The sequence below is a fragment of the Zosterops lateralis genome (genome assembly GCF_965231275.1).
Source record: "Zosterops lateralis genome assembly, chromosome: 2".
Lineage (NCBI taxonomy): Eukaryota > Metazoa > Chordata > Aves > Passeriformes > Zosteropidae > Zosterops > Zosterops lateralis.
This window is the reverse complement of record NC_139763.1, coordinates 50,687,913-50,714,146: the sequence shown is the minus strand read 5'-3', so window position 1 is coordinate 50,714,146 and position 26,234 is coordinate 50,687,913. Positions and strand designations below refer to the sequence as shown.

The 26,234-nt window shown below is 39.6% G+C and overlaps 1 protein-coding gene across 4 annotated transcripts in view; it reads right to left on the bottom strand.

The window, feature by feature from the left end:
- TBC1D4 (TBC1 domain family member 4) overlaps positions 1-26,234 on the bottom strand; it is a gene marked incomplete at its 5' end in the record, with an annotated part of 98,237 nt that overhangs the window by 47,226 nt on the left and 24,777 nt on the right. The window contains one exon of one of the 4 annotated variants that reach the window (XM_083885277.1): positions 1,610-1,694. The exons of the other annotated variants lie outside the window; for them this stretch is intronic. Coding sequence (XP_083741403.1) covers positions 1,610-1,645 — 36 coding nt within the window. Of the gene's footprint in view, positions 1-1,609; positions 1,695-26,234 lie in introns of those variants that run through there. 4 annotated transcript variants of the gene reach the window in all.

The following is a 26,234-nucleotide window of genomic DNA, read 5'->3' as shown; positions in this document are numbered from 1 at the left end:
CTTTGAGTTCAGATGCAAATAATAAGTGCTCTATAATGTAATTGAAGAGGCAATATTTCCCTCCAGGGAAATATATTTGATCTAACAAGAGTAATTAAAGAAAAAAAAAAAAATAAGCCCACACTTGGGAACCTAAATCGAATTTGTTATTCACATCTGAGTAGCCTAAGATTGTATGAACCAGTCTTCACTCAAACAGATCTGATTCGATATGTGGCGATTCAATAAGGAAAAGTTAGCTGTGCTCAAATCAGAACAGACGGCACTGGTTAAACTCTGCATCACCTACAGTTAGATTCTGCTCTGAAAAAACAACATAGTAAGTAAAGCCCGACACTGACACAAGATTTGTTTACCACAGGCAGTAGAGTTTTGATAGTTGAAACTAATGAAGCACCAGTTTTAGCCAGATAATCCCCAGTCTCCTCCATTTGTACCACACACCTATGATCTTGGTTAGAGCCCTTTTGAGCTACTGCAGCACATCATCCATTTGGCCCGATAGTGTAGAATAAGGTGGCAGCATTCAGATAATTCCTGCTCTTCAATTCAAGGACTAGACCTAGTTTTGTCCCCTGTGACTAGACCTGTTACAGTGTGAATTTATAAAGGAGAGCAAACATCTTCCTCATGCATTAGCAGCAGACTGCAGAAAAGGGCATGTGATTAGTACTGTCAATAAATATTTTGCTATACACCAAGACACTTCACTGTGTTCTATACAGGATAATATCTTCATGTTGGAAAGAAACATCACTTAAATGATATAAGGAATGCAAGGACTTTCATCTGACCAAAGTGCAGATTAAAACCAAATTTGTTCTGTGTCATGTAACTAAGGTTTTGTTAAAATTAATTCCAACTGCCACAACCCTCAAAACCAGAATTTCAGTTATGAGTATTTATCATTAATACCTTTAAGTTGCAAAATAGAGAGACTGTTGAGCCTACTAAATCATGCCTGATGCAGCATAACAGTAGAACATTTTGTCACAAGTCTAGAAAGAGCAGAACAACTCCATTGTAACACTACATGCTTTCTTGAACAGCAGTGACAGAAGTGGAAGCATTAAAAAAAAAATCCCTTTGAATTTACAAGAGCCTCCAGTGAACGAAGGTGGATGCCCCCTTTCTGCTGGAGTGATAACTTTCAAATGCATCCTTGAGCAGTGCTTTTAATTTTAATCCAAAATTAAAACTTGAATTCTATGAATATTGCAAAGAAGAACAAAATTTGCTGGCTGGATTCCATTATTTCCACAGATTAACAGAATTTCACTGTGCAGAGAAGCTGCAGCTCTTCCTAATTTGTGTCTAGCCTCCACATGGAAAATTTCAGTCTGGAATTTATTAACAAAGCAAAGCCCCACTTCATACCATAAGGTTTATAAACATAAGTGTGCCTGTGAAGTATTAATCTAACAAACATGCCTAACAAATGTGGCTACTTAATGAGAGCATTTCTAGCAAGGCAATTGTTTTCAAAATAAGGAAACAGCTCAATCCCTCTCACTCCATCACCACACAAAGTGCAGTGGCAGATCCCTTGCACTGTACAAAGAGACAGGAGATGAATGAACTCTACACACACGACAGGAGCAGTCAGTACCTTCTGGAGTGAGATCCAGCTCAGAAGCAGAGGCATGTCCAAGCAGAACTGTCACTGAACCTTAGTGTCACGAACACCAAGACCCAGGAAAAGATTCCTGGGATAAGTGAGTGCAGAAAGGATCCCTCTCTCACAAAGGGCTGGCAGTGCTGTCACAGCATTTCCTCAGGCTCGTTTCATGATATCCCAGCAGAGCCAGAGATCCGTGCAGCAGCCGTTGTTCTTCAAAAGTCAGATATTTCCTGACTTGGGGCTGGAAGCATCCGCACTGTCTCGGATTTGAATAATGCATCCCACTCATGATCAAGCTATGTACACTTAAAAGCAAACAAAAGAGAAACAGGATACTGTTCAGAAATCAACACCCTGTGCTTTGCTAATTACTGGGAGTTTGACATCAATAAGAAAGCAACGCAATGTGAGAAAAAATAAGGAGCAATTGGAATTACTCTCCTTTCAGTTGGTGTTAACTTGCATATCCACAAGATAGGAGAACTCAGCCACAGCAGTGAAACATGAACAGAGACAAAATAAGCTCCCTGTTGTATCCTGCTATGTACCAAACATTTGACAGGAGGAGGCAAAGTTCTTATCTTAAAAAAAACCACAACCAAATGCCAGCCAAAGTGCAGATATCTATAACTATTCTCAACTAGTATAAAGGGCGGGAGAGGGAAAAAAACTGTCTTCCTTTAACTGCAATAAATGTTTTTACTGCCATCCAGTTAGTCCAACACTGATCATTCAGACTGTTGTACTTCTAAAACTGCTGCTTTCTGCTGCTTTCCACTCTGGTGACAATGCTCCATTTAACAGTTTTCACCATTAAAACTGCATCTTTTCGATAAAGAGATAAAAGACCAGGTCTGCATGATTCAACTTATGCAGTCACACAAGCAATTTGCTGACTTTCTTTATGCTAAAGGTATTTAGAAACCAGAACAGAAGAATCTGCCTCCATCAGCTGACTTACTGCTGAAGGAATACTGACTGTCTTCTTTTTTACAGAAATAAGGAGGATAAGCAGCCAAGAGAAATGCTATCTCAAAGATAAAGGAGTAACAGCCACATTACTAAGCATTTCTATAACCCATCTGCACTTACTGTACAGTCTAAAAATAACAGTTTACAAAACTCCAAGTCAGGTTCTCAGCAAGCAGTAATAAGCATCTGCTATCAACTCCAATTCATTCTGCTGCATGCCTGGGCTAACACAACACAAGCCTAGTAGCAGCAAGCTGGAACACATGGGCTGATAAAGAAAGTTTCAGTGAAAGCAGTTTTTGGACCTTCAAGCTAACTGCCATCCCTGGCAGCTAGTGCTTTCACTTTTCTTCTCTAAGGCTCATGAATTTAGCCAAAGCTTAAAGCATCAGAAAACACATTAAAGGATTGCAGAGATTAAAGTTTTGCTTTCAGGAGACAGTCTTCCTCCTATTTGCCTGGCCTATATTTTTCCCAGGTGACTGGTCAAGACCCAGCTATGTTTGCTTCTAAAGAACTGCTACAGAGCAGTGCATGTATTTTATTGTGACATTCAGCTTCATCCCATATATTGGGGAGATCACATACTCCTGCTGAAGGCAAAGCTGAAGACTACTACTACACCACCCTAAAGAGAGATCTTTTTTTTAGATAGGTAAGCTCAAATAAAATAAAATTCAGTTTTCAAAATAATTCTTATCCAAGACCAAGCCAGGAACTACTTACACTGTTGAGTTTTGATACAGTCCACAAGCATAAAAAAGTACCAGAGTTGCACAAGCATAACATTTAGCAAACCATCACCGTATCTAATTTGCAGCTGGAAACTTGTGGACCACCTAACACATTCTGTGTGCTACACATACACACACACAAAATGCTTCTATGCCAACTGTTCAAATTTAAGTAAGTATAATGATAGAAGGTGGATCAAGTCACTTAACAGGAAAGAATGTCTAAGAGTTACAAGACAGCTTAGATGCCTGAGCAGACAATAGGTGCCTTTCTTTATATTTGTATGCAAGCACTACAGTGGTGTATCAAAGAACTTCAGTGATGGTATTGACAGCACAGCACAAGAGGAGCAGTGCTTAAGCAAGGAAGGTTCTTGCACTCAGGACTTTGCTCCTATGTTTAGGCCAGTCAGGTTTGATGCTTTTCCACCTTTCAGATGCAGCTCACATTCACTCAGCTTGAGTACTCTGCAACCCACAGAAGTGTTGGTACAGAGGTCTCATGATGATCCTTATGCTCTTGAATACATAGATTAATAAAACAATTCATCTACCCATTTTATACTTTGAACATATGCAAGTTTGTTTCCAAGTTTAGGACACAGTTCCCAGCGAAAGACTCAGCAAAGTATAGATTGCTTGGAACAGCAGTTCTTAAACTTCTTTGACCCAAGCTATTATAAACTATAAAAGCACAAATTCAGATATTAGCTAGGAATTTTCTCCTGAAAACTGCATTTGAGCTTAACTTTGCAGCTCTAGTAAGAGGTTTATTAAACATGTTGTTTTTAAAACTCCATCATGTTTAACACATACCCTATTTTTAAAAGGGCTTGCCTGAGAAGATAAGGCTGTCACGTGAACAGTCCCAAACAATTAATGCATTCTCTGCATTCATTTCCTTTTGGGGGGGTGGGGGGGAAAGTTGGAGAGCTCATTGAAGTATTTTGCCCATTTATGGTCACTACTTCTCAAATACAGATCATGAACTTCATTTTAGCAGATTTATAGTAGCAATACTGAAATAAATGCTCCATGCACCATGTTCAAGAAGGTGGCAAGTTTTTAATTCTGTAGCTTCAGATAGAAGCTCTCAAGATTTTAAATGTAAAATGTTAACTAACATGTTGATTCACTAGGAAATGAACACACTTTGGTTGTTTTTCCCTAGTCGAGAGATCAAGATTTCAGGACTCCTACACGGCAGATCATGAAGACTCCTAAAGTGAGTCTCATCCCAGATTTAGTTAAAATCTACCATGATACCCATGGATGACACTAATTTTATAACTCATCTGCTACAATAACCACTTTCTTCTACTATTGCTGAAGAAGAAGAAGGTAAGTGGTTTAATTCAATGCTGACTCTGAGAGATGGGAAAAGTTAGATTCTATTCAGTCTAGCAGATGTGGGTATACTTGGTCCAAAAAATCAGGCACTACAATAACTTCTACCTCCCTTAATGAGGCTAGAACTCCTCGGTGACTTGAAACCAAGGAGTTAGTTCTTTTCCTATTTGATGTTCCCCCACAAACTCTCAACTGCAGTGGGAGGTTTCACACTACAAACTTTGCTTAAAAAAGGCTCTGCTTACAGAAAGTTGGAGACCAAAAGCAGTGTCAGTCAGCAGGTGACATTGTGGCAGAGAAAAAGTGTTACTACTGGGTTCAAGGCTCTTTTTGTCACAAGAACATTTACTAAAAATTGTGAAAGACAAATGCACATGATTCATCAGACAATGGGGACAGAGTAAAAATAAAATAGATTGCAACCTAGTAGCATTTCAACAGCTTTGCCACACCTGCCAAGTAATGTTCAATAGTTTTCTAGTACTTTGGAAATATACACCTGTACACGTTCCAGCTTGTCTGCTAATCTCACAGTTCACAAGAGCAACTACATTGTCTTGTGACAGTATCAAATGCCTGAGCAACCACTAGTACAATTAACTCTTCCCAGATAACAACCAGCAAAGAAACCAGGCATAAACACAGCAAAGCTGGATTTCAAAGCCATACTCATCCAGATGCTGAATTACAGACTGGTTTGAAATGAGGTGCTGGGAACTTCCACCTAACTAGACTTCCTTCAATACTGAAGTCTTGACCACCACTTTGCCTAGGAGCCAGGGGAATAATGAATACCACACGTGAAGGCAAAGTTAGCACAGCACAAAACACTAAATACTGCTCTCCCTAGTCACATTAGTCTAATCTTGTCAATCACTAACTGTTTAAAATACTAAGATTTCATCAGCTGGTTATGGTAGCTGTAAAGAGAATGAAATCTTTAAATAGTTATAGCGTTCAAATGTAAATCCATACAGACACAGCTGGATGGGCAAGTATTTCAAATTTAATAGCGTAAAATAATTAAATGCATGGTCCTTTTACGTTCTGGCATAGAGAAATTCTAAAAGAGCTACAGACTTACTGTTAATACTACTAATAATAAAACAAACAAAAACCCAAACCAAAACAAAAACAACTCACAAGACCCAGGGCCAACAGAAAACAAAATGCTTTCCCAGAAAGCTTTGATATAAAGGAGTCAATACAGTAAACAGACAGTAAGGACCTTTCAGAGAAATAGCTTTCTAAGGCAAGACTCTTGCACCAATGGTGACATACATGAAAAGTAAGCTAAGGGTGAGATAGAGACTCATGAGACCATTTACATGTATTTCCAAAAAGTCTGTGAGAGCATTTGGTTTTGGTTATGAGTTCTACAAAACTGATGGGAAAAAAGGGAGTACAGAAGCTTTTAATCACTGCGTAAGTAAGAAAGCAGAATAAGTATCTAGAGTCAACGTGGGTGGGAAGTTGTTTCTGAGCTCATCAGGTGGGTTCTACTTATTATTTTAGGCAACATTTTCATATGCATCAGGTAAAGTAACTTCTACACCGCTTCACTAATTGCCACTGGTAGATGCTACTTATTTCAGTACTGCTAAACTTTATTTTTTGAATTTATTGTGCCTGGTACATGCTTGGTATTCCTGCACTAGCAGCTGCACAGCACTGCCTGACAGCATAAACAGTAGGATTTTTGGAACTGGCTTGAGATCATATAGGTAAGAACAACAGCTAGACTGTTTTAAGTAACTGCAGCTAACTTTTTGATAACAATATTCACTGGAAGAGTAGCATTGGCTTAATGAAGTCCTAGCAAAACAGTGACAAATTAACCCAGGATTTCTGGAATTTCAGTTCATTATTAATGCAGAGCAAATCCCACACTGCTTCACCTTCCCTAGCAGCATTTTCATCTTAGTAGTTCTACTGGGTTTGCATGGCAAGGTTTTGGTAGCAAAGGGGACTGCAGGAATAACTTCCATGAGAAGCTCCCAGAGTTTCTCCAATGTCCAACAAAGTCAATGCCAGCCAGCTCCAGGACAGACCCACCACCCCACCACAGCAGTGATGGTGCTAGGCCCTCCAGGATAATGTATATGAGAAGAGCAAAAAAACCTGTGCTATGGCAGCTAGGACAGGAAAATGAGAACACATGAGGGGAACAGCCCTGCAGACACCAAGGCCAATGAAGAAAAGAGGGGCAGGAGCTGATCCAGGTGCCAGCACTGAGATTTCTCTGCAGCCTGTGGTGCAGACCATGGTGAGGCAGCTGTGCCCCTGCGGCTCATGCAGATCCATTCTGGAGCAGGGATCCACCTGCAGCCCTTGGAGGACACTACACTGGAGCAGTAGAAGATCAAAGGAGATTTGATTCCAGATCAAATGCTGGAGCAGGCTCCTGGCAGAGACCTATGGACCCATAGAGAGAGAAGCCAACAGTGGAATCAGTTTGCTGGCAGGACTCCAGCAGGAGCTCCATGTTAGAACAGCCTGTTCCTGAAGGACTACACCCTGCGGGAGGGGCCCATGCCAGAGCAGTCTGTTCCTGAAGGATTGCACCCGTGGGAAAGACCCAGATTGGAGAAGCTGGTGGAGAACTGTCTCCTGTGGGAGGGGCCCCACACTGGAGCAGGAGAAGAGTGTGAGGAGGAAGGAGAGGCAGGGACAATGTGTGATGAATCCCCATTTCCTATCCCCCTGAGCTGCTGAGGGGGAAGAAGGTAGAAAAAATCAGGAGTAAAGTTAAGTTCAAGAAGAAGAGATGGGTGGCGGGAAGGTGTTTTCAAGATTTGGTTTTCTTTCACATTACCCTACTCTGATTTGACTGGTAATAAATTAAACTCAAGCTGAGTCTGTTTTGCCCATGACAGTAATTGGTGAGTGATCTCTCCCTGTTCTTACCTCAACCTACCAGCCTTTTGTTGTATTTTCTCACCCCTGTCCAGCTGAGCATGAGTGAGAGGGAGGCTTTGGTGGGTGTCTAGTGTTCAGCTAGGGCAGTCCCCCACACCAGAACTATTAGCACATCTTAGCTGGATACCTGTATATGGTATGTTCCCTGCTCATAAAGGAGAAGGGCAGCACAGACCTAATGTCTAGGGCTTGGTTAAAGTATATTTAGATGTAACATGGCAAATCCCATCATGTGGCTATGTGTGGCCTGGAAATAGAAACTCTTATTTCTGGTCTGATGGGCAAGGGATGAGAAGGAAAGAGTGATTTTGTCACTGACATAGCAGTGCTCTCATGACATTTAAATAAGTTATTTGGAAGGATAAGGCAAATCCCGTTCATTTCAGCTTACTACAGGAGTTTCTTTATAATTTCACCGAAGGTATTACTTGTCATGCTCAGCTGCCACCAAAGCAAGATACACCTTCAAATAAAGTTTCAGAAATGTGAATTGTTCTCTCATAGAAGTCAACAGTCCTCTCTGGACTGAGGAAGTTAAAATCAGTTTACCCACAACTTTGTTCTTCTACAGTTTGTTTTTTACTTGCAATAGCACAGACTATGAAAGATTTCTCTCTGCAACTGGAAGTCAGTTTGCTGATGAGAGTTAGCAGTGAACATACAAACTATTAACAGAAACCAGGAAAAAGGTCACCTAAGCAGTGAACTTCATTCCTCCTGCTCATCAACTCTCTCCCCTGAGGGAACTTAGTTGATCTGGGAATTATCTATGTTAGGAATCTATTCTCGGTCATGTCTGAATGTCCTGTTCTCACTGAAGTCAAGGCTGAAACTTGTTTTGCAAAGCCAGAGAAGAAACATTGTATCATAAAAGTTAAGCATATTTCTTAACTACCTCCTCTGTGATTCCCGGCATCCCAACTTGGAAGACAAGGTATGTCTTTCCCTGGTGGGATTCACAAGTAGCCCGTCCAGTTTCACCTGTGACACCCACAAGGGCTTTCAAAACAACTCCAGACATTTCTGTATGGTTGATACTGGTAAACTTCAAGGAGAAACAACAAAAATCTCAAATGGGATAGAAATATACAACACTAGTTAGATTTACTTATTCTCCAAGGAATTTTTAAACCATCTGGCATAGTCCCAAGTGCTGTAGTTTCTGTTTGTTCAAGAGCTCTCAGGGAGCTGAAGCTAGCATGGGACACAAATTGGATCATTTCTGTGTTTTTGCTCTTGTAAAAACTTAACATCTTGCATAAATTAGGTAACTTCAAAAGAGAGTTATGATACAATGAAGCAGGTTTAACAGATTCATACCTTATCAAGAGAATTTTATCAGAACTTATAAGAGTTCAGAAATTAATATGGACTTCAGCTAGGAGAAAAACTTGAAAAACACATAATCCATTCAAGAAGCCACTACAGAACTCATAGATCAAGATGTAGTTCAAAGGCATTTACACGAACAGAAATAAAACTGAATTTATTAACATCTCCATCCATATTTTTTCATAAACAGAAGCCAAGTCCACCAGGGTGTAAATTTTTTGTTTGGGTTTTGTTTATTTTTTTAAGTGGGAGAGACCTTTATGAGAGGGTTATGAACCATTGGAACAAACAATGACAAAATCATAAGTGAAAGTAATAGGAAAATGTAAAACCAGGCATGTTTGCTCCCAAATCCAGTATTAGGTATGTACACAGTTTCAAAGTGCCAGTTGAGCATCATTCTGAAGAATTACAATCTGCCCAGCTGAGGCTGCTCCCCACATGCTCAAACCTACATCCCATAAAGAGATTTTAACTTCCTATTTTCCCTCATGGGAACACTGGGAATAGCTATCTCAGACTTGGATGTTCAATTTAATATCACACTAAAAGTACTGTGCCTCCTCTACCCAAGCAGAGAAGTATGAAAGAAACCATTTTATGCCATTTATGCTTATTACAATCCTTGTTCAATCTGTTGGACTCCTTCAAAGATCCATATGTAAACACTAGCCTTGGAATTAAACAATTTGGAATTGCTACCAGCACATAACACTTTCAGTTACTTTCAGTTAGTAGCAGCTTCATGATCATTGTTAGCCCAATTTATTTAGATGATGCCAGCTCTGAGGCTGACCATAGCTGACAGTGGTTCTAGAAAGACGCAATAAAGTAGAGTTGCTGCAAGGAATTTGTAAGCCCCAACAGCATATGGTAAAAAACAGCCACTGAATAGTAAATTTAAAACTTGTGCCCTCTTTTCATATTAAGAACATGAGAGGAAAGCAATCCATGAAATAAGAGCTAATCAGAGGAAACTGAAAGAAAAGAAAAAAAAAACCAAAACTGTTACATATGAACTTAGTTAATTACAGGGACACAGAACAAAGCCTGTTACAAGTCACTGGATTGACAGGTCTGAAATTTTTATTTACCACCAAGGAATAACAGGCTTTTGAGTTAAAAAAAAAAAAAAACAACAAAAAACTATCTAAAGTGTCAGAAGTTGTCACTTCTGAAAATCAGTCACTGGTTTAAGTGGATAAATTGGTAAGTAGGAGGATGATTTTAAGGCAGCACTTCAAAGAAACGGATTAGGCAACAACAGATGCATGTCATGTAGTAACATCCTGGTATTATTCCATGTTCCTAAGTGGCATGAAGGTGAAATACAGGGTTTAAGACACCAAGAGTTTCTTTCCAATGACAAATATACAAATAGTGTAAGATTAGGATACTGGTGAAGAACAGCTAGCAATCCTAGTATTTTATTAGGGGTTTTATTCCTGTATCTATGAACAGAGGTAGGAAATGAAGATTAAATTGAGGTCATGTGGGTATAATAGATGTTGACTGTAACAACCATTTTTACCAGAAATACAGGTAGAGTCATCTTTGCAAGCAGCTTTTGTCAATAATCCTGTATTGTTTATAAGCTACACTGACTGCTTGTTGTGAATTCCAAAGCAGATAAGAACTGCTCATGATGCACAGACTTCACAAATAGCTCCTCCTCAATAAAACCTGGGGTTGCATACCTGCTACTCAGGAATCAGGATTCTCCTAAAACTTTAAGTTATGTCTTATTTCATGGTCTATAAATTTACAGTAAAATAGTTGTCATTTATTCTTCAAAGAAAAAAAAATGCATCATTTTGCCCAGTTTATGGAATATCCTACAATTTCATTCTGAAAAAAAACCAAACAGACATTTGGAAAAATATTTATGCAATTAGAAGTATTTAAAAAGAGGAATATAAAAACAGTAAGCTGCTAAAAACACACTTGATGTCAACACAACACTGAAACTCCCAAGCATTTATCAACAACACACAGCCTAAATGTTTTTTTAACCTATAACTATATGCAGCATAATTGGAAAGCCTCAAATTTATAGGAAGAACTACCCAAGTGGTGACAAGATGACAGAAGAAATTCCTGCTGGAAGGGGAAACCCCTCACTCCCCAACAGCTGATCCTTAGAAGGGTTCATATGTGCAGCTGGAAAGGAAGAGAGTCATCTCAGCTGAGATGCTGAAGAGGTTCCCTGCTACCACCTCCCCAGTACTCTCTCAAGACATCAAACCAAAAATTGTGGTGAATCTGGCAGTATTAGGTTAATTGTTGGCCTTGATGATCTTACAGGCATTTTCCAACTTTAACTAATCTATGATTTATCCTGATAGTTACATAGAAATAGGATTGCAGACATTGTATTTCTATTAAGCTTGGTTGGATGCTAACACCCACAGAAGGTAAGAGTGTACTTTCAAATATTCATTTGCAAAAAACATTCCATTTTGACACCCCAGCACTTCCACAGGCTTTATGAGCAGACTTTCCTTGAACACAAAGAACTGAGGCTGAGACTCTACCCAGCAGGTGCTGCTCATGAACTGACTAAATTGAAGCCTCAGAGCTTTTAAGTTCCCAGATAATTAAAAAATATTTAATAGACTGAGTAGGGGAGGGGGAGCTGCTTTTTACAACACATGAAGTCCCTTCATCACATTAAGAACAAAGCTGCATTTATAGCATTTCACCGCTTATCTGAACACCACCCTGCGCGCTATCTAACAAAACACACACTGCACTTTCCTGACAAAACACCCTGTGCTGAGGTAGCTGTACCCACTGGGACATGAACATGTGTCCTGAGCCCTATTATAAGCAGCACAGAAACAGATGATTTCAGGTTTTATGTACTCAGCTTGCATTTAATCAGCAGCTGCACGGTGAAGCCTTTGCACACTCGCAAGCCTGATAGAACACTGGCTGCCCTTGATTTATTTTTATTCTAACTTGAGATCTTGTCATCTTAACCTTTACCTTCTAACATCATCAGCCACATTAGGCTGAGCATCTTAGCCAAAAGGTTCCCCATTTAGACAGCCAGAAAACAGACTGCAAGACTGTTTTTTCTTCCAGTGAGGTCCTGAGGTCATCAAGGAAGGGGCCAAGCAACACCCACATCCAAAGGTACAATAAGTTAGCCTTGCAACAATGCATAGAGTGCTTGGCTCTTGCAACACAAGAGTGGCCAAGAGGCTGCAATGCTCACCCTCATTCATATTTTTTTGCCATATTCTTGGGGTCTGTGAGGATCCTCTGCAAGTGCTTTTAATTTTAAAAGTAGAAGCTACTAAATTATTCTTTATTTTATGCTGGAGTGGAAAAAAAAAGAAAATGATTTGTTTAGTACAGTATTCAATATATTTACAAATGCAATTTCATTTGTTTGGTAGATCTCATAATTTTATCACTTAAAGGATAAGGTTAAAATATTTAATTTTCTACAGTATAACCGGTTGGGGAGAAAAAAAGAACTTTCTTTTCTGAGACACTCAAGAACTGGATGAGAAATTGAGACCTCTGGAAGTAAAATCTCCCCTGCACCAGCACTGTTTCTCCATTATTGTAAAAGTGCAGGCTTTAATTTCTTTCCTTCCATAGCCATGTCCAGAAGAGTCCAGACAGACTGAGCATTCCTAGTCAGCAAGGCTCTGTGAAGGGACAAGTCTTTCTCTCAAACAAACCTGCAAGGTCAGTTTTAAATGCCTACAAAGGTTCATGACCTGAGCTATGTGGTAAGTTTTCTATTAATTGCAAGGGCTGTGTAGTAGAAAAAGGGAAAAAAAATTGTATGAAAATTAGTACCACTTTTGTAAAAGCTTTTGCTGATACAGAATGTTTAAACAAGAGCAGCTTATCTAAAAAAAAAAAAAAAAAAAAAAAAGTATTTTATTTTGTCCTGTAGCCAATAATGAGCAAGTTAAACCTGCACAGGGAGGAGGAGGGAAGAGTCTCTCTTCCCAAGACTTGAACCAAATAATGAAATCCAACTTTCCCAAGAAGAAAATGATAGCAGGCAAAACTTTCCCTCCATATCACCTGTGTCATTTGTACATTCAACTGCACAGTGGCACTTCCCAAAGCAGCCAGGCTCTAGCAAGCAATGCAATAGCTCACATAAGGTGAACCAGTAGTGTCCACTTAGTATCTGTTAAGTGTTTCTGCACTCACTCCTGCTAGCATCATTTTTCTATACATTCAAGGAATTTGATGGAAGATGGAAAATTGGAAGATACCAGCCCTTCAAATTTCAGCAACAGGAAACAACTACCATCAGTTTTTTGGGGTTTTTTTTTGTTTTTATTTATTTTTTTTTAATATAGCACTGAGTCTGCACCAAGCAATCAAAAACACAGCAACAATGCAAGTTGAAGGTGAACTTGGACAGAGAAGATGGTAAGATATACAGGTGCTTTACAGTGAATTCTGACTGGAAACACTTCAATGCACTGCCAAGTACTATCACAAATTTGTTGAGAACTGCATAAAAATATAAAAAGCTCTGATTTTCTGAAGCCATACTCAATTTATATCCAAGTTTATTTTTAGGCATCAAGTTCTATTTTTTTCATACTTCAAAAAATGAGATTTCAGATTCCCTAGTAAAGCTGATTTACATTACACAGCACATAAGTAGCATGAAGAGCATAATCTGATTTGTGGTGGCTCAGGAACGACAGACAGGACATTTATACATGCTACTTAAAACTTCATCTCTTAGGAAGGAAGTTATTTGCCTACCTATGGTTCTTCAGTTCAACTCAACAGAGCTGGGAAGAAAATCAGCTGCTCTCAAATGCTTGTTTTCAGGATTCAGGCAACACAGTGCACCTGCACATCTTAAGTTTTGCTGAAAGCACAGCCAACTTAACCATTCCTACAAGCAAACAAGTGCTTGTAGCAACAACCAAGACTTGAGAGATTTATTTTTTCATAAACCCTTTGGTTGATATTAAATTCCAGCACAGGAAGCAGGGCTGATTTCTGCTTATAAAATATTATCATTTATCATTTCACAGAACAAAACTGTCAAAATAAAGGTACAGTGTAACAGACCGTAACAACGTGCTTTTTCTTTCTTTTTTACATGAAACTAGTTTTTGGAAACAGGACTCAGACTGGAATTCCACATTGCCTGTTGTAGTTCTGTTCTTAGATGAGCCTAGTCTATCACAGAGGTAAATGTAGTAATTTTCTGAGGGACAGTAAGGGATATAAGAACGCTGCTCATGCACTGGCAGTTGTATTTCATCCCCAGCACAAGGTGGATAATGCTGAGAAATTGCATCCTCAAGCACAGACAGAGCAAACGGCTCTTAATGGCTTTCTTTTGCTGCACTCAATGTCAGCACCTAAACTTCATTCCTTGCTTCAGATATTCGAACCTCTCAGGGAAAAGCAGAGCTTCCCAGCATCTATACAGCAAAAGGAAGGAGTGTTTAGAATGAAACACCTACTATTTAGAAAATTAGAGTCGAAGACCTTATTGGGATCTCCACAGCTTACCTGGAGTAGCCCAATCTGCCTTTGTAAGGGATCACACTGTGCTAGCAGGCTTCTCACAATGGAAAAGTTGCATGTCCAGCCATGAGACTGGAAGAAATAATCACAGGTGAAACACCAAGGACCATCCACAGGAACCTTGTACACCTCCTTTCCTGGCTAAGAGAGGAGGCTTCTGAAATTACATCATCAGTTCCTTCTTGCCTTCTCCATTCTCATAAGCACCTAAGGCTCATGTCTACCTTTAGAGTAAGCTTTGCTGGGGAAGGCCAAGTGGGGTGCAGAGAAGAGAAAGTGACCAAGGGGCTGTGGAAAGCACAGACACCCACACAGAGCAGAATTAACAAGCTTGTACTGAAGGCATCTGTTCTGCTTGGCTGGCCAATGCACACACAAGTGTGTGCACAGTAAACATCAGCTACAGCTGGCATAACAGAGTGTTTCTTGCCCAGAACTACCCGAGGACACAGAATTAGCTGGAAAGTGAAACTGTGTAAAACAAAGAACTTCATAAACTGCTTTATATTAAAGAAATTCTTATTGTGGATTTTCTTTGTGTTTTTACCTTCCCTCTTACTTACTTACTCTTACAATTTCACATTCATTTTCCAGGAAATGCTGAAGGCCTAGCAGAATCTTCTGAGATACCCAGCATATTAGAATATATCCTTCTTATCTCTTTTAAACAGAAGGAAATGGATCAAAACAAGAAAGTCTGTAACTCATGAAGTGGCAGGAGTGTTTGTTCTGCAGCAATCTGGATTTTCCCGATTTGTGAATGAGAAGCTGTATTACAGTTTTACATGAACACTAACACAGTGTTATTTCAGGCAGGGTGAAGATCACAAATTGAATCTCTCCTTCCTGCTCCCTCCTAGCCATACACACATTGCAGCATTTCATCAGTTACAGTCACAACTCTCTTGAGCATTAAGCAAAATCTTGCACATTAAGACTATGTTATTCATTATCTCCAATGCTACACCAGTTTTGTGTGTTTAAGCTCAACCTGTTCCTATTTACACTTCGCAGCATGCCACTGAACACCACCCACTATTTAAGAACACTGAAAACATTGAACAACATTTCCCCAGCTTAGATACGGCCTCTGAAGCCAAACTGCTGATTTAACAGCTGAACTTTCTAAGATCAACAAAATAGAGCTGTATACCCAGTAGGACAGCAAGGAGCTGTCCTTGTTTATGGCAAATTTGGGAGGACAGGAGCCTAACACATATCCAATCACCTTGTCTCACAGGGCACATCCAGAGTTTCTAGATGTTAAGACTTCAGGTTTTTCAAATGTGTAAGAGCTATCCCCTCACCTCCTTCCACAAAGTATTTTTCAAGGGCATTATACTACCAAGCTGGAATATCTGTTATGTGCCTTCAAGGACTGAAATGATTAAGTGTTTGAACTCAAGGGGTATTACACAACCCTCATGCACAGAAACAAATCTTCAACCTTGGAAGAGACAGCAAGGACTTTGCCATCCGGTAAGATAATGCCACAGCTATCTAAGCTACAATCAAATTCAATATTAAAAATTACTAAAGTCATCTTTTTGGCATACTTGTTTTCAACAAAAAAATGAACTCTAAACAGCACATAAAACACTAGTGTAGAAGTACTGTGACTAGTCAGGAATATTCAAATCCTCGGTAGCTACGTAATATTTAACTATTTAAAATGAGTCTTATGCTGATTGTCTTTTCTAAACCGAGCTAAAGCAATTCATGCATAAAATATTTCTGTTACTGTCAATCAAAACACAGCTTTCTCATACTTTAGGCAAGAGTATTTATTGTGAGTGAAGAGACTAGATTAATAATTTAGTGGGTGGTTAATAAAAGATGGAAAGGAGTTTTACTACTCCATGTGAATGAGGTACAACAGCCGTCTCATTTGTAGCTGTATACCATCCTGCCCTGTCTCATCCCCAAACAGCTTTGTGTTTTCCTCCCCTGAAATGAGTTGGACTGAAGAATTTGAATTCTCACAGCAGAAACACAGAGTGCCTTGCATCTCACTGACATCTGGACAGGCACCCCAGACTCCACAGACTGAATCTGGTAGACCATCACCAACTATAATGTGCCAGGTACAGGTGCCTAAGGAAAAGCTCAAAACCATAAAATAGTGATAGAGTGAGAATCTACTTACAAGCAGCTCCAATTTTTATCATCTCTTCATATACAAACCCCAAGGTAATGTCTAAGCATCCCAAACTGGCAAGAGTTACTTCTGAAGATGAATAAACACAGCCTTCCACTTTCCAGTTGTCCTGGTTCCATCCAGAACAGGGTAAAGTTTTGCAGTAACTGGGAGGGGCCATGGCCAGGACACAGAGGTTACCCTACACCACTCTGTGTCATTGCTGGGGCAAGGTGAAAAGAGTCTCCTCCGGGGAGAAGGAGTTCCATCTGGTTGAGAAAAAAGGTGAACAGAGTCATCCACTATTATCTATTATTGGGTGGGGGTTTTGCTATAGGAATAGTTTCTTCTGCCCTCTGTCATTAGTATTGTTGCTGTTATGGTTTGTTTTCTTATCTCATTGCTGTTTCCAATAAACTATTCTTACCTCAACCCATAATATTTGCCTTCTGTGCCTCCAATTCTCCTCTCCAGCCATCTGCATGAGGGAGGGGATGGCGGTGCAAGCTGCAGCGTGGGAGCACTGAATTGGAGAATTCCTGAACCATTCCTAAACCATGACACCAGTTTATTCAAATATCTAACAACAAAGAAAAAATAATCCAGTCTGCCTTCCACCGAAGTAATTGGAAATAGTTGTTTTTAATGAAACCAAATTTACTGAACCTGATCTGGAATTTCAAATTATACTGAGCAGATTAAAACCTTTCATTTACTTACCATTCTCTTTCTAGTTATTTCCTATTACCTTTCTCTCCCTGCCCTGCAAAAGTCAAAAATTAATGCTTACTTTTAAGAAATTTATTCTTCCTAAAGCAAATCCTTTATAAATTCCTCAGTGATACCATTTAAAAAATGGATTGAGGCAACAGGGGTATTTCTTAATATCCAATTATCTAATTATGACAGCTTACATACGTCAATTTCGCCTTTATCCAGAATTTAACTTTCTTTTCCAGGGAAGAGAATAACTGCATTAAAGGAAAAACAAAAAAAAAAAAGGTTAAAAAATCCAACATATCTTTTTCCTATCTTTCTAAAGAACCCTTTCCAAAAGGTTCTTTAACCCTCAAGCCTGGCTAAATGAGCAACTGCCATTTGAGCTTATTGACCAGGGGTACTACTTGTTATCATCCAAAGCATCAACAGCCAGGAAGGCAGGACATTTCCTATGATATTTATCATTATCTGGGAGATGCATTTCAAAGGCTTCCACTTTTAGTCTCGGGTAATAAGTACCCTCTAACAGAAAGGTCACACACCCAGACTCCAGTCAGAATAACAACTTTCTGCCCTACCACCTCCACCACATCCTCATGTGTCCATTAAGAGCTTGTTCCTTTCTTAATCCATAAGCCTGAAAAGAGGCACTGATTTCACAGGGAGCAGGCTCCCTGCCTCCAGCTCTGGATCCTTTCTGGGCAGAGTTTATGGTTAGCAGGATGAATCCTAAGGAGAGTTATTTGTGTCTAGCAAGCCTGGGATCCTCAGGGAGTTGCATCACAGAGCTGCAGTGAGTTGCTACAGGATCAGCTCATGTGCATTTACCGAACAATTTATCACACACGCTTTGACAGCTCTGGCAGCTGCAGAAAGCCCTTCCAGCCCTTCCCTTATAGCAGGGATTCTCTAGCTTCCAAAAAATCCTTGCTCAAGTTTTAGACATTAATCAATGTTTTCATGTGACCTTTGCTCACAGAAAGCAACTACACATTTTAAAATCAGTTTGAGATACTCCCTTCTATATGGAAAGTAGTCCTGCTATGTCCAGATGGTTAACTTTGGTCTATATCATTTATTAAGAAATAATAAATTTAAGGAGTTTGCCCAAGGTTCTTTATGACAGACCCTAATTCATGGACTGGCTTTACCAAAACTGTGTCTTGCACTGACAATTTTCTACAAAAGTGTATGACCTTTCAGAAAACAGAGTCCATTATAGAGGTAATTAGCAAGTTGGAGAAAAAACAAACCTGCCTAGAAAGTCATACAAAGAAATCCTCCTTTATCGTTCTACCATCCTATGATTTTGTAGAATTTAGTTCATAGCAGTGATGAAATTATGCATACAAAGAAATCATTTTTGCACCCCAAAGCCAACTTCTCTGCTTGAGGAAGAAAGACAAAGAAACCTAATTTTTGGGTCGTTTTGGGTTTTTATTATTTTAGACAAAACAAAATGTACCAGATCTGAAAACAGAAGCTCAAATACTGAGACACAGAGTCCAGTGAAAGAAAAACCTTTGCCAATTGCATGTGACCTCTATTCCAACTAACTGCTTGAATTACTGGAGCAAGAAAAGCTGATTTTTCACTTAAATTTGAGTAAAAAAATAAGGAAAAAAACTTAACAAATCTGTATCAAGGTTCAAATCCTACAAAGGCCTTACAGTTACCATACAGGAGAGATAACCTTTGACAATTTGACTTCCGACAGCTGGAAAATTGTTTGTGGGTGAAATGATGCAAACCACATCAGAGAGCATCATCCACAAATGATGACAACAAAGTAAACTAGCAGGAAACCACCTGTTTGCTGGAAGTTGCATGGCATTGTGAGGGCAACCTGAGCACCTTCCAATGCCATCATCCGGGAATCAAGGTATTGCTAAAAACCAAGCTACATCATATCCATTAATTCCTGGCTTGTAAGGACCATTATCAAAGTATTTCATCAAATGTAACACCACCTGAACTAACTTAAGATTCTCCCTCCTCCTTTCTTTCTCCTGCCCCCAGCTATGATCTAAGGGATATTATCCAAGAAATTACTGTATCTATAGAGAGTTGCAAAAGAGAAACAGTTTTATAAGAGTAGAGAACTTCAGCTTTAAATACAAAGAATGCTGTCAGAGTGAAAGCTTACACAGATGTAGATTTTTCACATGATAGCTTTTCATAAGTTGTGGCAGGAGTCAAAAGACATTCCCAGGAAGCCTGAAAAAATTAGTAAGGGATTTTGTTCATGGTGACAGAGGGTAGAAAAGCAGCAGCCAGCATTTTCCCAGTGCTTTGGGGAAAGCAGCCCAGGAGGTAGTGAGATCTCCTCTTTACTGAGAGCCCAGGCCGATGCTAAGTGGGCAGAAGTCGCTTTTTTACAGCTTCTACTTAAAAGGACCAATAAAACAAACTAGGAATATACCTTGTCAACCTGTACATCCCACAGTGGAAAATCCCTTTATTTTGGTCACAATTGCCAACTATCACACCATGATATATTCCAAAAGATGTCATTTCTTTCCCAAACTAAAGCTCTAATGGAAGAACAGCATTGCTGCTTCTGATACATAGGCAGACACTACGTGATAGCACATAACTCCCTATCTAGACTTTTTTCCTGAAAATGGCATGGAGTCAAGGGAACTATCTCACAGCATTATAAAATACTAATGCTACATCAGTGATTCAGTCTGGCAGTTTCTCCAAAACCATCAACATAAACAGAAGAAGCCTCGTGCACCAAGTAGACATGCGGATAAAGGTACTGAATACAGTGGCTCCCACTGTAAAATGCAAACTAGATTAATGCACCTAGAACAAAACTCATTTTCAGATGGCCTGAGACAGGGCAAGTTTATTTTTCTGAGTATAATATTAATTCCCAGGCATAAGACTCAGGCTAGCAACTTATCCAGACCCTAGTATCTGGAACCATAAAGGCAGAGCAATATGTCACCAGCCAGTGGATCTTTTTAAAATCCTTTGAAACCACTAACCGAAAGGAAGCATGCACTCTAGAGGAATGAATTACTAACTTGAAATAAATGCTTAAAACACTCAAGAGATGACACTAGAAACCTTATGCACGTATTGGGTAATAAGTTCTACTCTGGATTAATTCCTAATAAAGACATCCCTCTCTAAACCCAACTCCAGTCCCTTTGAATCCAACTGTACTACCGCAGACACTCAAAATCTTAACGGAAGGGAGACTTGGAAAAGCTAAGTGTCTCAACGACCAGTCAGAAGTCAAAGTATACACCTAACACCGCACAGTTATCAGGCAAATGCCACCTTTGTAGCTAATGAGTGACCACATTGCCCCACCCAAGCAGAGCTCCACAACATGCTCACCAGCTCTCTGCACAGCATCTCCCACACTGGCTGTGCTGACACCTGGCTGAGGTGGGAGGGAAGTGCTTTAAGCCTGCTGTGTTACCACTCCAAGCAAAAAACAGCTGTGGCAAAGCTACTGTGGAGTTGTCAGCACTTGTGCTCTTTTCCCTGCACCTTTGCTGTGAAGCAGACAGGTCTTAACAAGAGCTGGAACAGATCTCATGCTCTCACCTGCACCTCTAACAGTCCCAGAGCTGGTCTGAAGACTCCACACCAGTGCCACAGCCTAATGAAGGACTGGGTTTAATGGAAATGTACTCGAAGGCACACTGAACCAATTTTTCAGATATGAAAGTCTCAGCCTCCTCCACTGCATAAAGCATCAAGGTAACAACGTACCTAAGCATCAAAGAGTCTCAAATTATCTTCCCAAATGTAAAGAAATAGATTCCTTTTAACTGGGAGCAGGGGAGACATCATCTTTTCCCTTCCTCAGAAATATCTTTGTTTCTCAAATAATCTTCATCCTCTGAAGTCGGAAGGATCTTCACCCGAAGTTTAATTACAACCATTTGTCTTATGAAGTGATGTTGCTCTCTCTAAGCATGGTTTGTGGTAAAAACAATGTGAAGAGAGGTACAGGAGGGAAGATAATATTCTGGACTTTTAGTTACTCTTACTGGGAAGAAACTGAAGGGAAATAACCTGTATCTTCTTTTCTCTTGAAATGTGCATGCTCTAAAGCACAGGCTAGCACTACTGAATGCTATAAAAGCTTGATCTACACAGTACAAATGTATCACCCATCAAATGTACACTGACAGTCATTCTGTAAGGAAATTCAAATTCATCCTGTCACAATCTGCCAGCCATACATTCCCTACAAGTTACCCTCTTTGGGACAGCAAGTAGAAAAAACACATCCTTTAGAATTACATTTTTGCATGTGCAGCGTAACTCAATACCACAAACAGAGAAAACAACAATGCACTTCAGTCTGAATCCACTGCTAACATTCACCAACAAGAATCCCCTTCCAGGTCCAGAGCATTGCCAACATTCTGGAGCTTTGTTACACAACTGCAAGAACTGCTTCAGCTCCCACTGTGCAATTTTCCCCAGTAGCAATTGTTAAAGACTGTTTTTCCCACTGTGTTATGGAACAATGGGAATGATTAATGTACCCAAGAGCAATACTTGAGTCGACAATTATTGATATCAAGTGTTGGTGTTTGGCATGAGATGAACTAAGTTCTGTTACATTAGACCTAACTCTCCTCTGCCAAAACCCTAACCTCATTTTTCCAGAGGGGGGAAAAAAACCCTCCACATAAGTAAAAACATTTTTAGGAAGGTCACCCACTTAAAAAGATATAGCTAGTCCCATTATTTATTTAGTATTGGCAGTAAAGTATATAAAACTGAACCCTGACACATTTGATCTGACATTCAGAAAAATTCAGAAGCATTAAGATTTTAGCTTAACCCGTAACTTGTCTCTTCTAGTACAGGGCAGTAACTACAATCACTACTGTGTTTCAATACACTTTCTTTTTAATCAAGGTTGTTTGTTTGTTTATTCAGCCATTAGGAGCTGGGTAAAGTACAGTTTTGCTTAGGTACACTTTGGTCACCATCAGCTCTCCCCTAGGAATTATTGTTCATGACCACAAAATTTGCTTATCTTAATATTTCAGTATATGCTATTTGTACTGAACATCCTTTTAATCAAAAGGTACAGATACCGCTGGGTTCTTTGAAGCACTTCAAAGCTTCCCTTTTTGAAAGCAGCTACAGAAGCACACAGGGAGCCACAGTTCACCCCTGTGAGCAGAGGCTTAGGAAGCCTCTTTCATCCACATGAGAAATGTCTTGTGAGGCCAAGCCTCGCACATTCAGCTCTGGACATGGACAGAAAGGTGGGGAAGAGTGCAGGAAGCTGGAAAGAACTAATATTTTTCTATGTAAGTGATATACTGTTATGCAAGTGTTTGTATGGAAGGGATGATGAATGTGAGTGCTTGAGTAGTGAAATACTAAACACGTGTAGCTTCTAAATAGTGGATACAGAGCGAGGTGCACAAGTGTAGAATGCCTTCCAACTAAGATCTTATGATTTTTGATAAATGAAACAACCTAATTGGGGGCCAAAACCTTTCCATTTTTACCATTTCATAAAATGTAAGCCTTACAGTAGCTAAGTTAGATCTAAATAATTTGTTTGTACATGACTGCACAAAATTTCACTGGGGTTTAGTGCTCAAGTTTAAAAATTGGGAACATGTGGAACCTTGGCACCCATTCCATAAGCACATTGTTTAAGGAACTCCAAAAACTACAACAGAATGGACATAAAATTTTTTCAAAAAAGTAATATCCCACCTTAATGAAGATACGATCCTCACAAGTCAATGGAAAAACACAATGGATTAATAGAGTTACAAGGAGGGAAATAAGACTTAGGGGTTTTTGAAAAAGTTTTAAAACAGAGCTCCAATATCACAGAAATTACATAGAAGAATGCAAAGACACACTGATGCAGATTATTTTTTTCTCCCCAGAATATTTCAACTCTTCCTGCAACAACAATTCTTCTGTCCCTCTCATCCCTTCTAGCATTGTTCTAATGTGTGTAACAGAAGCATCTTATCATGATTTTCACCACTGGACCTCTTAAACACAAAGTTTATGAATGGAATACTTCTGTTTACATGCCTTTAAACAGAAACTGCTGGAAGAGTGTAAAGAGTTCATCATACACCTGGGTCACAATGACCTTAGGTTAAAATACACACTCCTTAGGAAGCTGGTGGCTGCAGTTGTGGTGTACCAGATTATGGATAGCAGAAGCATGTGTCCAGGAAGTACATGTCTGTGCAAATGCTATGTGCACCCTTAACCACCAAAGCAGTATGAACCACCACTGCTGTCGAGTGAAAACAAGTGGAGGAATAAACAGCAGGGACAAGACATGTAATTTCTAACTGTAACAAAACAAAGGAGACAAAAAGTCCCCATGCATGTTGTAAGAAATAATGCATGTTAGATCTGATTCTTCTCCCCCGTCCCATTACTAATCCATTTTCTTAATCTATGTCTGTAGCTCATAATAAAGTGCAATTTACATCATTTTTTGCATACCAGATTCTTTAGCTACATCTTGGTTTCAATATTTGACCTTGTTATTCCTGCAGAACATTTGAGCCTTACTTACCTACTTGCTTTAATAAACCAGAGAAATCACAGTATCAACACAGTACAGCAAAAAATACCTTACAAACATTTTAAGTACCACCTAGGTTCTACAACTACTAGAGAACAATTTCATTCTAAAGACCTGAAGATCTTAAATCAGTATTTTGCATTTGCTGTAATTTCATAATCAGTGATGCACACATTCCTTCTTGCAAGCTATGAAAAACACACATCAGAAAACCCAGAATTTAAGTGCCTGGCAGAACCACAGCACATGGCTATGTTTGCTACTGTTGGACGACATTTTTTAAAGTCCGATACTAGTATTAAAGGAATCATTTTTAAAAAAAGCTTTACTCCATACTCACACAGCAACCATAACAGAGCAAGAGAACATCAGTATTGTCACCAACCAAATTCCATAATCATATCCCATATCCAAGCATAGGCTGGGTCTCTATAGTCTGACAGTTATTTTTAGTCTGGCATGGAACTGATTTCATTAGTGATATTAAACTGCAATGTGAAATTTCACAAATCCTGGCAGAAACAATTACTATGTGTGTTTTTCATCACAACACCTTTAATCTGCAGGCAATTTGACAACCCTGTTGTGGAAGCATTAAGGAAATACTTCTGATTCTGCAATTCAGAGTCTAGGTTTTTATCATTATTTAAATACAAAGGCAGTGGAATCCAACTGTCATAAAAGCAATCATTCATTATGAGAAGCACTGGCAAACCCTTTTTTTTACACAAATAATAATCACAGGAATCTACCACATTTTTTCATATTCCTGCATAATATTACAAATAACTTACAATCTTATAAATACACAGATTAATTTTCTTTAGGAATAGCTAATTCATTTACGTAAAGATGCATACCTGAAGATGCATTCTGCTAAAGATAAGCGATGATTCACAAAGATTCTATTTTGCACCAACAAAAAGCACAAATTTTTAATGACCTACTTCATGCATAAATGGAAAGGAAATGAGCCATAAAAATGGATGCCAGGACTGCCACATTCATCAGAATGAAGAAGATGGTCCGACCCAGTTGTTCTCTGCAGGAGCTCCCTCTTCTTAGAGAAACTGCCTCCTCATCAGTTAAGACTACTTCATTTACAAAGGTAACAAAAGACAATTCCTGTTAGATGTGACCAGTTTCCCAACAACTAACTCTCCCTATACACCCAGAAGCTTTTCTGGGATCAGTTTGGTCATTTGCTTCTCATACTACCAGTCTAAGTGGCTACAGCTGCCTGTAAGCTCCTCTTGAGAAATGCAGCAGTCAGTCAAAAAAGGTCTCCTCACACCTGCTTTTCTTTAAAAAAATCAGATCCTCAGCAGTTTATCAAGTCATTCAGCAGCTTTCTCTTGTTCACTGTGCATAAGCTGCCAGCCAAGTATTTTCACTCTTAAGGCCCTCAAAATAAAATCCGTTGAAAATGCTGTTTGATGCCTTTCAGCCTGCCACTTGCTTTCAGTTTCAGTCCAAAGTCTCATCCCTACTCACTCACACTGTGCATACAAACTCACTCCCAAGTACCCTTTTGGCTTGCTCAAACATTAAGGATGAAACCTAGCAGCACTTGTTTGCAAGGCAATACAGAAAAAACAGCGAGACTGCATCAGATCTGACCCTTTCCCTCCTTATACCTCTAACATTTACATCCAAGTGTTGCTTTACACCCTCAGTACCCCCTACTACTCTTTATGTAAGGAAATGTTTCTTTACCCAGCAGGTGGTTAGGCACTGGAACAGGCTCCCCAGGGACATGGTCTCAGCACCAAGCCTAACAGAGCTCAAGAAGCCTTGGAAAAAGGTTCTCAGCCACATGGTATGATTGTGTTCAGGGCTGGAAGTGGAACTGATGATCCTTGTGGGTCCCTTCCAACTCAGGATATTCAGTGATTCCACAATTCAGACAAGACCCAGAACATGATACAATCACTTCAACACCATGCCATTGTGTCACTCCTATGACTGCCTACTCCAACCTCATGTTTCTAGCTCCCTGAACCATGCAAAGTCCTACCTTTCCTTGAAGGCCCTGTGACCACAAGAGATGTGGATAGAACTTGAAGCAGATGCTGACCAGTGTGGACAGAGCCAGTACCCTCTGGAGGGAGCTAACTGGGCAAGTTCAAACACAAGACTCCCATCTGTTTGGTGCTGGAGTCAAAACACACTTCCCAGAGCAGACACCTTTATCAGGATATATGTCAACTGAAATAGGAAGCTCTTCAAGGACAAGATCATGTCTTTATTTATACTTGCACAACTCCCTCTGCAATGCAGCGCTGACTCGTAACTGTTCAGCTCTGCAAGAGAGCTGAACACTGTTAAGAGACTGCAACTGTTAATGCTATCAACTCC